We start from the raw sequence: 13,403 nt of genomic DNA, 5'->3' as shown, positions 1-13,403 counted from the left end.
TATTAATGGAGTTGCATTTCCTCCAAGGACACATGGCTTCATCTTCCCCTTCCCTACACGAGCACAGTTTCAGAGCAGGCAAGTATTTCCTCAGCAGAGGTATCCTGTTCACAGGATATTATGACTGTGAAATGTAATCAACCACTAAGCATGTTTAGCCTAGTGCTCTGTATTGTGATGGTGCTTGGTTCATGTTGCTAAACTAACACAGCATTTTCCATGTAGGTTTTGATGCTTAGGACTTATGCTGTGATATGACTAGTCCTGAAATGTGTTCAGGGCTGGAAAGAATTTGTCTAAGTCTTCCATTCACTGGCCAGTAGAAGCCTCTGAACGTGTTTCTGTGCTTGGAGTTTTTACTGATATTGCATACTGCTGTTTCTTCAATGAAAAGTGTCTCCGGTGTGCAAGCTTTGTATTATACTGATATACAGTGAAAATCCTGTAATTCATATGCTTCTAGGGAACATATTGCTTTTTGGATTAGTCAAAGTTTATGCTAAAGGTAGTGGCTGATAAGGTGTTTGTGTTCTATAAAGATACTGTTGAGTTTCTTCCTCTGAAAATGAGCGTTTTGCGTTGAAAGTTGTTCTAAGCGCACCTTTTTGCAGTAAGAGCTGCAGAGGCAGTAGCAGGCATTCGGCTTGCTAATTTATTTGAATAAATGGGGTTTGTGTAGTTAAAATGCATGTTCACAGTGCAAAAAGGGTCATTCTGCGTAACAGCAGTCTCACCAGTTATTTGTGCATTTATTCTGCAGCTGGGTGCTGCTGCAGCTAGTGCAGTGATGTTAGTTGTTGGAAGTGCCTCTGACACTGAGGGTCTGCTCAGGAAAGGAATCAGGGTGAGCTAAAATTGTGGCCACGCCAATCCATAACCTACATTGAATATCGTATTGGTAAGTGTGTCAGTCTGTAAAAGAAAATCTCATAGGAAATTGCAGGAGCTCGGAATTATTTAGAATTTCATACAGCCCTTTTGGTAGTGTTGCTTTAGAGTCTGATACTTCAGTATCCTTCATGTTTTCTGAGTAAATGATAATAGAGCTAATAGCGTGGGTAGTGTGACAGCTCTGGAGAACCCAAGTTAGCATCAGCTTTGGGTGGTAAGGACCTTCTGGTTGGGGAATGAGAACAGTCTAGAAAAGAGTTTTGTTGTTCATCTGTTTTTGTTCGAGAGTTTTTGTTTCAGCTGTTGTTGAAATTTTCCTCTGAATCCAAGCAACCTCTGCTAGACCAGACAGTTAACTTCATTAATGACTGCTGGAGGCAAAAGGGTATTAATACTGTAACAGTGCCATTTCTTGGCCCGTTTTCCTGGCCAGGGCACTGCTGCTGGAAAGGCTGGCTGTGGGCATGCCAGTGAGGCTTTGCTAGCTTTTTATTCAGATAAGAGAACTGGGACGGGGGCCCAGACGAGCAAATGATTCTTCAGGATTTGACAGTTGGCTGCTTTGCTTCAGCACATCGCTGCTGTATCTGAGGACTCAGCTCGAGCAGTACCTGGGTTGTGTGGTGCAATGAGGTTGTAGCCTCTTGTGCTCAGAGGACTATTTAAGCAGAGGAGGGGAAATCAGGGAAAATAAGCCCTCTTTTCTGGTACAGCTGCATGGGGGTTGCCCTTGTGTACTCCAGAAACGGGGCAAAGCAAAATGGGAGCTCCGGAGACTTGAGGGCTTGAGTCCGGTGCCTGCTCATGGCCTGCGCGGGGATGCGCTGGTTGGGGGAAGCTCCCCGCTTTGTCTCATCTCCACAAGACTCGCCATCTGAGGCAATTAGGATTAGCAGGCACATTTCATGCTCTGAAAAGTCAGAAAGGGAAAGAAAGGGGAGTTTTACAAAAGGAAATGCCTGCCAGGCACAGATTTCGCTCTGTTTTTGTGCAGAGGATAAACACAGATGTGAAGGTTAAAAAGCAGGCTTCCAACAGAATTTAATGATGGGCTTGGAAGCAATGCGAGGGATTTAGCAGAGCAAGAGCATGGAGACATTGCAAGGGGCGGCGCTGGCGGAGGGAGGGACGCGAGCGAGCCACGGCACACATCAGCCATGCAGACCTTGCTGGCTGCGTTCGCCTTCGCAGGCATTTTGCGAAACTTCAACTCTGGCGGGAGAGACTTGACATTTTGCTTTCAAGAGTCACCTACAGCTTCTGGAAAATTTAGATAGGAAGGCTGTGAACATGCCCTCATGTGTGGGTTCAAACAAAGGTGAAGGAAGAATTCTTTTTTCCTTCGAGATTGCAAAGTTCAGCTCCCTGCTTTTTCACACAGCTGTGTGCCCTGGCCTCATTTGCTGCCCTCATCCTCCCAACCACTGTCAGTCTCATCCGGAAAAACACTTTTCTCTTTGAGTGCTGGTTGTTTGGAAGGGAAGTGATTGCAAATGTAGTATCTTGCTGATTTTTAATATGTTGATGTATGTACCTCCAGATGGAGAAAAGACTTCAAGCCACATCATTGCTCCTGCTCATGCAGACAAAGTAAAACTGTCTTTATCTCCCCACTAATTGGCCGATAGTTTCCTGACTCCTGTGCCACGGCAATAGCTGATGGCTATCATAACTGTGAATCCCTGAGTAGTAGAGGATTTTATGGTGTGTAAAATAATAGAAATTAGGAAGAAAGTGTCAATTCCTTTCTCAAATCCTTTACTCATTGTGTTTTTTTTGCTAGGCTTTCTTTGAGTGTACAAATGACAAAATCATCTAAAAGGCTGTGAATCTGCAGAAAAGGTTGAAACAAAATATTAGGTGAAATAAAATGCAAATTGGAATGTATTTTTAGTGCTTGAATATTTTCCCTAAAAGCCTATACTGTAGAAAACATGCTTTACTGCATGAATCACATGGTAGTATGAGGCATGCTTTTGACACACAGTATAGTCACATGGAAATAAATAAGTGTTCTCAAAACAAGGAACAATGTCTATAGACACTTCTTTAAAGCTTCCAATGGCAGCTGTGGGAAGACTCGAGTCTTGGCTCAAGGATCCCAAAGAGAAATTTGCCCAGCAACTTTTCAGGCAACTTGTGAGTAGTTTCAGCCAATGGTAAAAACAGATAATTTCTTCTGTTTCTATGTTTCTACAACTTTTTTTTTTTTTTTAATGCCTGTGTGGTATTCATCGAGCATCTCCATCTTTTTAGTTATAGTATTGGAGTGATGTGTAGTATGAGAATTCCAGGAGCCTTATGCTATATGTTTGATTTTCCGCCCCCGCAAAGTCAGGCTCTTGCTTGCCTCATTTCTCCCTTTCCGGCTAGGCTTAGCTAAGCTACTCCTTTGCAGCTGCTAAGCAGTCATTTTGTTCTCAATTTATCAGAAAGGTGAGATTGAGTAAGATGCTGATATTCCCGGAGTTCAGATAGCATTGCTCATAACTTAGATTTTTCTAGGTGGCATGAGAGATCTTACAGATAAAAAGTCTTTGTTTTAAATCCTGTCACTCTTTTATTGTGGCGAAGCTGTTAGAGTTGATAATGAGTAGTGATTTTGACAGCAAAAAGGAATTCTTTTCTTAGGTTCTTGCTCAGCAATGAATATCTGATATGGATGGTTGCAGAAGTTCTAGGCAAGTTGAAGACTGAGACCACAGTCTCACTAACAGTGGCCAAGAGGCTTGAGGTAGCTTAAGGAAGGAAATGAAGCTGTTTGTTCCTTACTGGTTGTGCTGAGTAGGATGAAAGTGCCTTCTAAAAATCCTGATTAATCCATGTGTGTACAAAGTCTATGTTACCAAATAAGCTACCTTATTTGTCACCCTAGAGAGTATGATGTTTTTTTCTAGTTTGAGGGATGGTTCTACAAGAAACTATTTCAGTATTCTCTTTTGTCTTACCTTTTGCTAGTTATGGAAAGTCATAGTGCTCTTTCATAGCAGATTTTCCTACTTCCCAGTATAGCAGGGTGGCGTGAATAGTGGCATCCTATGGGTGAAGAACAGCAGGGAGGCAGGGATCCTCTCTCTTAGGGAGAAATTCCTTGATTGCTGAACTGCAAATAATTCTGGTGAGGGGAATGCATTTGAAAAGCATCTTAACCTCTTCCAGTTTCCTTTCAGGGAAACTAGACCCTACCATCAAAAATAGACTCTTTCAGTTAGCATTTCTTTATTAAATGTTAGCTGGCCAGACAAAGGAAAGTCTCTAATGTCACCAAGGTAGGATGTCAAAGAACCATCATGAGCTTACTGAGGGTCACAGGGCAAACATCTCTTTTTTCATATTTGTTGCAAATCAACTGATTTTCTTTTGACGTCTGGAGCCTGTGACAGTGAAATTTCCTTTATGTGAAGCTTGCATTGTTTACAAGGTGAGAAGAAGCCCTTGGGCACATGAATAAGCTCCTGTTAGGGCAGTTATCTTCACGACCTGCAGCTGGGGCCTGCTCAAGTTCCCCTTGATTGTAGGGCTGTGGAAATGAGCATGCTAAACATTGCCCTGTTGAAAGGAAATTCCATAATAGGTGTGAATGGTGAATTGCATTTTTTCTTATTGTTGTGCAGTTGGGATAAAGGAAAAATAATGACCTTTTTGAACGGGTCAGTCTTTGGACAACATAGATCTCTTTGGGGCTCTCTCATTTAATATCCCAGAATCTAAGATTCTTTCAATGCAATATATGCTCAACTACGTAACATTTTGTGTGTTCGTTCATTAAATAATAATTTTACCCATTTCATATTTAAAGCTTGCTGATAAAACAGTCTCTTGAAATGGCTACTTACCAAAATGAATCCTTGAAAATACCAGCTTTGCTCCTTTCAAAAGTGGTGTCTTTGCAGTAGCCGGGAACAGAGATTTGCTGGAACTCCTTAAAGTCATGTCCAGGAGCAAATGGTTTCCCGAAATCAAAGGTATTCCCAAACAAGGCTGCCCCACAGAATACTTCAGGGTCAGAGATGTACAAGAATCTGCTATAACTCCAACCACTTCATTAGGATTCAGTGACCAGTAGTCATATTTTGACTGAATTTAAATTGCTTCAGAATCAGCTAAGAGAATTTCTTGTATTATTGCAGCAAAGAGCTTTCTCCTTGTTTTGTTAAATAATTTAGTCCTGTGTTTTGGGTTTCCTGGAGATTGGATTAGAGTAAATCTGATTCTAGAAAATATGGAACTCCCCAGCTGCGATAGATTCGCTCTGCAAATGTTGGATAACCACAGTATCACTAGCAAGTGTTACAAACAGGCTCCAAAGGGGTAGTTACTGCTCAAAGGTACTCTTGCTTAAAGATGCAGGTACCAGCATGGAGGGAATTCTCTAACGGGCCTAATCACAGTCTCAGATTGAGTAGCAGCTTAAATTTATTAGCTCAGGGATTTCTCCAGCTTATCCACCTTATCTTTAAACATCTTAACAACTTTTTTTTTCCTCCAAGTATCAGGGGGTCTACCAGACAGCCAGACAGTAAGAATTTAAGAATCTAGGATCTGATCTAAAAAAAAAAGAAAAAAAAAACTTCTGGTTTCTGTTGAATATATGACAAAGAAGTTCCTGTAGTATGGAAGTGTGTGTTCTTCATGCTTGAAGCTTGTACCCCTGCGCCGGTGTTGCTGTAAAGTGCACTTTCTTCCTCTGAGAGCCTGCAGTAGTAGCCTGGGAGTATTCTCCCCTTCACTGAAGGGATGCTGGAGTGCCTTGGAGAGGGGCTTTGCACCACATTTCAGTCTAAACTCAAGCACTGGTTTGCATGCCTTGGCTCATAAGTGAGCAATAGTTGACTGACAGAAGTTGATTTCTCCACATGTCAAGATGACTTGGACCTCTGAGGGGATTGAGACTGATGGTTAAATAATTGCCACATGTAGGTGGCCTGTAAGAAGAGTCGTTTTGGATTTTTAAGTCTTTGTTAAGACTTTTTTTTCCCCTACTCTTTAAACTCTCCTGTCATGTGCTGAGTGGAGGCGGATGGAGATTGGAGAGATGGGGGGAGCAGCTGGGGGGGCTGCTGAAAACGTTTATCTCCAATTCTGCCGTCACCCAGTGTTTGTTACCCAGTGATAGACAGACGCAGGAAAGCTGCCAATCAAACCTACATTCACTGCATTTCAATTGGCCTTCACTTTGGATTTCAGTGTTCTGAAATCTACATCTTTTCTGCAGAAAAAGGTCGTTTTGTGCATGGTGATGACAAGCCCGAGACCCTCGGGTAGCTACTGCAGTCACTTGTGATTCCGTCAAACAATGGAAGATGCAGGAATCGGGACAGACTGTCAAGTGTTTGGTGAGAACTGTGCCTTGTAAGAGCTGCTCTGCTGCCCAGATTTAGGATGAAGTGGCGGGGTTTTTTCTTGTTTTTCTTTGTTTTTTTTGCCTGCAGGTTTCACTAGAACTTAAGAGGCAACAGCCCCTTAAGCTCTTCTTATGCTCTTACCCAGGCTCAGAGCTTGCCTAAGCAAAGCCAGCACTGAGAATGAATTCTCAAGTTGTGCAGTCAGTGGAAACTCTGTAGCAAGGATTTTAACATTTGTGTTAAGTTTTCCATATATAGCCACAAATCTTCCGTATTAAACACTGGAAAAGAGAGAGAGAGATTTAAAAAAAAAAAAAAAAAAAAAAAGGATGGGGTTGGGAAGGAGAGTTGTGTACTGGGGATTATTCTTCTGCCTACATTCACTGTCTGAAATGTGGTTTACTTTTAATTGCCTTTATGGTAGGACAGTGCATGTGGGAGTCTTGTGGCGGGATTTGTGATACAAAAGTAATGTTTCCTTTTGTTATATGTAACTAGATCTAATTTAATAATTATAGTTCTCAATGACATAATTAGTGTAAGCAGAGGTAATTATTTAATAAAGGTATATAGAATATGGAATTTGAGGAGTGGACTAAATCCTTCTGAAGATGTGCTTTCACTCAGTTATGAACCGAGTTTGTGTCCTCGTCTTTTTGGTAACAGTATTTAAGTTATCTGAAGCACTAACACAGTGATTGATAGCTCTCAGAACACTTGCTACTAGCACTTTCTTGATGGTGCTTTTAGTAATAGGTACAACGTTTGCCTGAGCCAGGTACATTGGGCTGTTTGTACAGTAGTTAGTGATGTTGTTTGGCTTCTACTATCAGGTGGAAGGAGAGCAAGATTACTCTGTTAGGAGTAATTGTTCTCCACTTCCTATGTTACTTGTTATGTCTACCACATTCTCATTTTAAAGCAGGAGAAGGTCTTGTAATTGTTCATCTATAATGAGATAAATATTCTGGAATTATGTGCCATGAGTAGTACTTCCATTGCCTGTCTTTGCAGAGTATTTCCTTCTTTGTCTCAGTCAAGTAAGGCAGTTATGACCTAGTTAGTAATGTTAGTTACTGCTTCTGTGCAGCTAGTCCCAGACCTTGAAATTCATATAGAAACTGATTTTCTGTTCTCCATTTGGTGGTTGGAGGCAGCACAGCAAAAGGGCTGCCGTTCTGCACCAGACACTGATTTGTGAGGGGGAGACTTTGAAAGATGAAGCACCATGAAATGTAATTGTCCTTCCTCCACTTTGGTTGCAAATGTAATTTCATTTGTGTATTGAATCTGCCTTCTCAAGTGCATGTCTTTTTGTTCAGAGGAGGCCTTTGTTTTGGGGGATATAGAGAACAAGGCCTTGGGCATGTGTAAGGGCAATGGAAATACTGTTAATTCTGCTCTCCAAGTGATGTGTGAGCATCTGATGGAGGCAGATACAGGGAGTGAGCAGGAGCACAAAGGAGGTCTCAGTCGCTGGAGGCCCGGCACAGCTGAATACACAGCGCAGCGCTGGCTGCTCGGAAATCTTGCTCTTGGCATGTTTTCTGAGCCTATTTTCTCCAGAACCAAAAAACGGACCCCGGACAGCTTATCTATGGAAATGGGACTAGCCTTCTTGGTGTCTTTCTCTTTGTTTATCAGCATCGGTCTAAGATGTGTTTTGCCTGTTCTGCCCTGCCCTCCTCTCTCCCTCCCTCCCCTCTCCTGGCTCTTTACTTTGCAGAAAACCGTACAACGTGTGCGCGCGCGCTTGCTTTCAGGGGAGCTTAATTTTACAGCCCTGAGTGTTCTGCTTGAACTCTACAAGGAAATGAAGAGAATCCAGCCTCAGTCTACTCACCTCCCTCCGTACTGCCATCATTTACCTGCATTAGCAAACTTTGCTCTCTGCCAGGGCAGCTGGCTGCCTTTTATCGGAAGCAGATTTGTCCAAGAGATGTTGTCTCTTCCACGGCTGGTGCTGTGGCAGCAGAGTCCTGGGCCGGTCCTGCCGGGAGAGCAATGCTGCCGGCTCTTCCCTGGGCTTCCCATCAGCGACAGTGCTGAGATGTTTAAATCCAGACTGCCTAGAGTCTGGAGGCTGTGTTTCTCCTAATTTTGCTTGGGGGTGATTTTGTTTTGCTCTCCCTTATCAAATTCTCTTGCCTTGAGTTTTTCTGAGTATCAGTGTGTGACTGTGGTACAAGGGTGGTTTGCATATGAAGGTCAATGTCTGAGCAACTAGGAATAGCAGGAGGGTTGTCGGGGTTTTTTGTTTTGTTTTTATTTGGTTGGGGCTTTTTTGGACTTTAGTACTGCTATTGGAGGAGTGTTTCTTTCCTCCACTTTTCTTCATAGGATTGCGTTTAACACCTGTGAGCTTTTCTACATATATGCCAACTCGAGTTACCAGTGGCAGTTCCTTTCTGGCTGGAAGATGATGTTCTTTGCATAAATTTCTAAAGTATTCTGCTTAGCTTTGTGCTTCGGGCTGTTGCCTGAATCCTAGGGATGTTAGCAAGGATATTGTCATTTGCCTGGAGTGGTACCCTCCAGCTATTTCAGAGGGTCCAAAAGGAACTGTCTTTGTCAAGAGATTAATAGTGAGTTTGGGTTTCACCTTAGGGTTGTCAATATTTTGTCGTAATTTTCACTGTGTAGGAAATATTGTAGGCAACCTACACCCTCTAAGAGTGGAGTTTACAGAAGAAGTAAAGAGTGTGTCCACAAATGTTTGTAATCTGACAGTGCAACACTGTTGCTTACTATATACTCTGGTTTGCCTTCATACCTTCACTGGAAAATTTGGGGTCTGACAAATGTTAACTTCATCAGTGTCAATAGAATAGGATGTGCTTGGATTGAATGAATCTGATCAGGATTTCTGCCTGTGTCTGGCTAAATATTTCTCTCTTATCAATTTTCTTTCAGAAACCTGTTGCTGGGATTTGCTTTCCTATTAATTTCCTGTGCTCTGTGGTTTATTTAAAAGATGTTGCCATTTCTATAAATATGATTTCTTTAAGAACCCAGAAAGTTCTGAGTATTTGATTTTGAAAAGTATTCTATGGGTTTTTGTCTCCTGAACTATTTTCTGCATGATCTTTTGGAGGTTAAGTTACTAATTATTTCCCCCTCTTCTGCAGGGGCTGTGATTGGGGATGGACAGTCAGCAGTGGCCAGCAACATTGCCAACACGACCTACCGGCTCCAGTGGTGGGACTTCACAAAGTTTGATCTGCCTGAAATCAGCAACGGTAAGCTGGGGAGTGCTTTGCTTTAACTCTCTGCCAGCCAGAGCTGCCGTAATTCCTATGTTCTTCCAAAGCTACATGGGTAGATGTTGAAACGCTAGGGTTACTTGATTATCTTATTGCATAGGAAACCATAAAATGTGTAGCCTTTTGGGAAAGTTGAGTAAATAGACACAAAACTGTTGTTACTCTGTTTAGCTTGTTTGTTCTTGCTCTCAGCAAATTAATGCATAACTGGGGCTTGTCTTTTGTTGTTATTTCATTGAGCCTTCTCATGAAAATATACAGTCCTCTTACAAATATCCTGTATCAAATCTCATTATCAATAATTTGCTAGAGGGCTGACTGATGTATTGACTCTATGCCTTTGCATTAAAAACTGCTGGTAACTTGGGTCTGGATTCTTCAAGATGCTGACAATGCTGTGGGTTAAAGCACTGAAGTTCTTTGAGGGGTCTGGGCCCTGGTGTCTTGTAAGCTGGGGGTAGATGTGGCTTCTTGTCATTTGGAAAAGCAATGATTGTCCCAGATCTCAGGTGGAAACTGCTTGCAGATCAAGAATATGAGCAGTATTGCTGAATTTTTCCTTCCCTTTGTGAAAATTTGGTCATAGTTTTAACGTCTCTTTTATGCTGGCAGTAAGCCAGCTCTTATACTGGATGAGGTTTACTTAGCCTGGCACAAGAATTTCTCAGACTCATGGTCAGAGCTAACCAAGGAATTATTTGGGGGGTAAAACTAACTTGACTAGGAAGGCTAATTTTTTTTCTCAGAGTAGTTTCTTGATGTAGCTTGCTGCACAGCTGAAGAAGTGTTTGTGGCTGCCTGGGGTGAAGGTAGGGGGTGGGTAGGACAGTTTATTTGAAGCGTGGCTGTAGCTTAGGCCACCTTCGTGTGCGTGTGAAACTTAGTGCTTGGCTGCACAACAAAACCCAGGCCGAGCGCTGCTTTCGGGCTCGCTGCTTTCAGGGGGCCTCTAGTCGTCTGCTTTCACAGGCAGACATTGAAGTGAACTGAGTGAAAAATTTCTGCCCATACCACCCCTGTCTGTTCTATAACATCAAAAAAATAATATCCAGTGTATCCTGTTGCTTAAAGAACCCTCTAAAAGAGCATGCATGTATTGACACCGTAGTATCAGAGATGTTGGGAATTGAACCTGGCTGGGGAGGAGCTGTTATTCCCGCTAGTGCTCTGGAAGTCAGAGTAGTTGTGAGAAACCTGGCAATAGCCACTTGTATCACAGAAAGCTGTTTTATGTCATTGTTGCAGATAAAATATCTGGCTTTTTTTTTTTTTTTTTTCCCCCCCGCACGCTGTCCGGAGAATTGCGGTGTGATGTTTACAGTCTGCTGGGAAATAAAAGCCCTGTTTTCTGAAAGTTAACTCTCTCTGTTGTTCAAGAAAAAGATGCTTTGTGTTTTGTCTTCGAGAACTATTTTGTCTTTTGGGAAGGAGCATGCAGTATCATCCAGAAAGCAGAATATTGTATTTGACTGCAGCATGCCACGGCTTTGACACATCTTGTTAAGTGCTGAGCGCTGTAGTTTTAGTGTAAGGGTTGTGGGCTGAGGATCAGAGCTGTGGATGAGGTGAACTTTCTACCCTGTGGCAGGAGTGCTTTCCACAGCCCAGCCAGACTCCAGACCAAAGATGAGGTTAGAGCAGGAAGGGTCTTCCTACTGGTTTAAGATCTTTGGGGCTTCTCTGCAGGCTTGCATAGCATTTGAAGAGTGGTACAGCTGCTAATAGCTTTTTTGGCCTCATCTGGCTGCTGAGCAGTAGGCTGCTGATTAAATTTTTTTCTACAAGATGTTTGTTTATAATTTATGGAATCTCATAGATAGTAAGGACCATCTGTTTCTGAAGACATCTATATCTAAATCTTTTCCTTCTTCCCTGTTGGGACACTTCAATTCTGAGATAACTTCCAATTAGTGGGGCATTGGACCTGGATATTCCTAAGGTTTTCGCTGTCATTGTTCCCTTCCTTCAGGCAGGATTTGTGCTGCAAGCCCATCCCCAGCCTTTTTTTGAATCCCCACTTTGTGCTGCCTAGTACTTAGCTTGCCCATCTTGGCATATTACTGTTTGGAAGAGACTGCTTTTACTCTCTCTCTTCTCTTCCGCTTGCTGAGCTCCAATCTGGCGCTTCCACCTTGTCAGCCGTATGTGCCTCTGCCAGGGCTTAGCAGCATGAAGTGGAGCAGCTGTGCTCCTGCTGGGTGCAGGCACCGGACAAGGCGAGCAGCAAGGTTGCCAAACCGCAGGATGTTCACGGTGACCAGGGCTGCTCGTCCTCCTCTTCCTCCTATCCTCCTGGGGCTTGGTGGCGTTGCGGGGTTTGTTCGTTTGTTTTTCTTCCCTAAACCCCAGGCTCAGCTTTATATAAAAAATATCCTTGTGCAAAATTGTTTTGTTTCTTTATAGAAACTCATTATCCCAAGCCACACTTACTCAAGTGTTGGTACAGGTACACAAGTTCGTAAGGAGATATTTGTGAAGCTAAATATGTGACGGTGGAGTGGCGGAGTGGAGAATTTTGTTTTTGTCCTTGATCTTAAAAATAAACTGTTTTCCAAGAAAAGCATGTGGCCAGGCTGGTCCTTCCCTTTCCCCTCATCGTTTCCGATGTGTAAACTAGTGATGGTCACGTGAGAGAGTCTGCTTACAAAGAGGGGGTGCTCCTGCGCTTCCTGGGGCTGACTCGAGCCCAAGAGGTTTGAGGCTTGAAGCACATGAAATGATGCAGCTGAAATGTGAGCTTGCCTGCCAGCTCCACTTCCCATCAGAGAAAAGGCTCTGGGCCAGCGTGCACCTCGGGAGAGCTCCTCTTCCTGCTTCGATTAAACGAAGAAAAGCTCCTCTGGAAATAGGATGTTTTTCAGCACAGCGGAGATGTGTGAGCGGTGGCCGCAGTGGCACTGGGTGACCTGAGGCCGCTGGACCCCGCTGACTTCCCAGGAAGGACCTCGCTGACACCAGCTTGCATGGAGAGGAGGAGCCGCGTGGCCTGAGGAGGAGCTGGCTTTGCAGGGACACACGGGATCTTGCTCCATCTTTCCCTGTTAATTACAAATCGAAAGAAGATGGACTTCGTTTTCTTCCCTCCTTTTGCCAGTTTTGCTTTGAGTAACTCTGAAATGAACATCACCCCATCTTAGACTGTAATCATCAGTCACAGCAGCACTGGGCTGAGGAGTTTATTTGGCAGCAGAGACAAATTCTCCCTTGCCACTTATTTTATTTTCTGTAGTAGGTGTTACTGATATTTTAAGGATTGGAGGTAGTGATATCCAGAGCTAACAGGTGGAAATTCAATCCATGAACACAGTAAAAATGCAAATATTTGAAGCTTTTGTCTTTTTCATCTCTTGAATATAGTTACTCTTACTGCTCACTGCTTGTTATTTCAATTTTTAACTGCTGTGTAAAAGTATAGTCATGTTCTTCCGTGTTTAATCATGAGTCAGAAATTTGTCCTCCATTATAACACAGTCCAGAATTTAAGAAGAGAGATGCGATTGGTACTCACTAATCCACAGTATAATGCAGAACTTAAAAGAAGGGGAAAAAAGTCCATATAAATGCTGTATAAATCGGAGCAGCTGTTAAGGGTGCATCCTTAAGGGTGGCTAGGAGTGGATGGTCCCCGGTACCCACCGTTCTTTCCTGGGTTTCCTCCAGCAAATAGATCCTGCTGGTGTTCCGGGCCTCTTCCAGCATAATGATGCCGTAGGTGTAAGTGCTCCAAGTTGGTAGAGCACTTTGATTAATTTGTTCTCTTATGTTCCTTTTGATCTGTTCTGTCAGCTTGGTGGCTGCATTAACAGTACAAAAGAAAGCAAGATGAAAGGGTTGCAAATGGTTTTCCAAAAATAGCACTTTTTACCCTAAAATCTTCTGTATTGCCTTCATTGGCTTCGGACTC

General features: G+C 43.0%; 1 protein-coding gene across 3 annotated transcripts in view; it reads left to right on the top strand.

Moving 5' to 3' along the window:
* Positions 1–13,403, top strand: part of AMBRA1 (autophagy and beclin 1 regulator 1) — a 113,444-nt gene that overhangs the window by 57,101 nt on the left and 42,940 nt on the right. For all 3 annotated transcript variants that reach the window (XM_088520512.1, XM_010226427.2, XM_088520511.1), the window contains one exon: positions 9,365–9,475. In XM_088520512.1, coding sequence (XP_088376638.1) covers positions 9,365–9,475 — 111 coding nt within the window. The remainder of the gene's footprint in view (positions 1–9,364; positions 9,476–13,403) is intronic.

The sequence above is a fragment of the Tinamus guttatus genome, unplaced genomic scaffold (genome assembly GCF_059628265.1).
Source record: "Tinamus guttatus ecotype Peru unplaced genomic scaffold, ASM5962826v1 Tinamus_guttatus_pri_ptg000089l, whole genome shotgun sequence".
Taxonomy (NCBI): Eukaryota; Metazoa; Chordata; class Aves; order Tinamiformes; family Tinamidae; genus Tinamus; species Tinamus guttatus.
The sequence above is the reverse complement of the archived record's forward strand: the minus strand, read 5'-3'. Positions and strand labels throughout refer to the sequence as shown.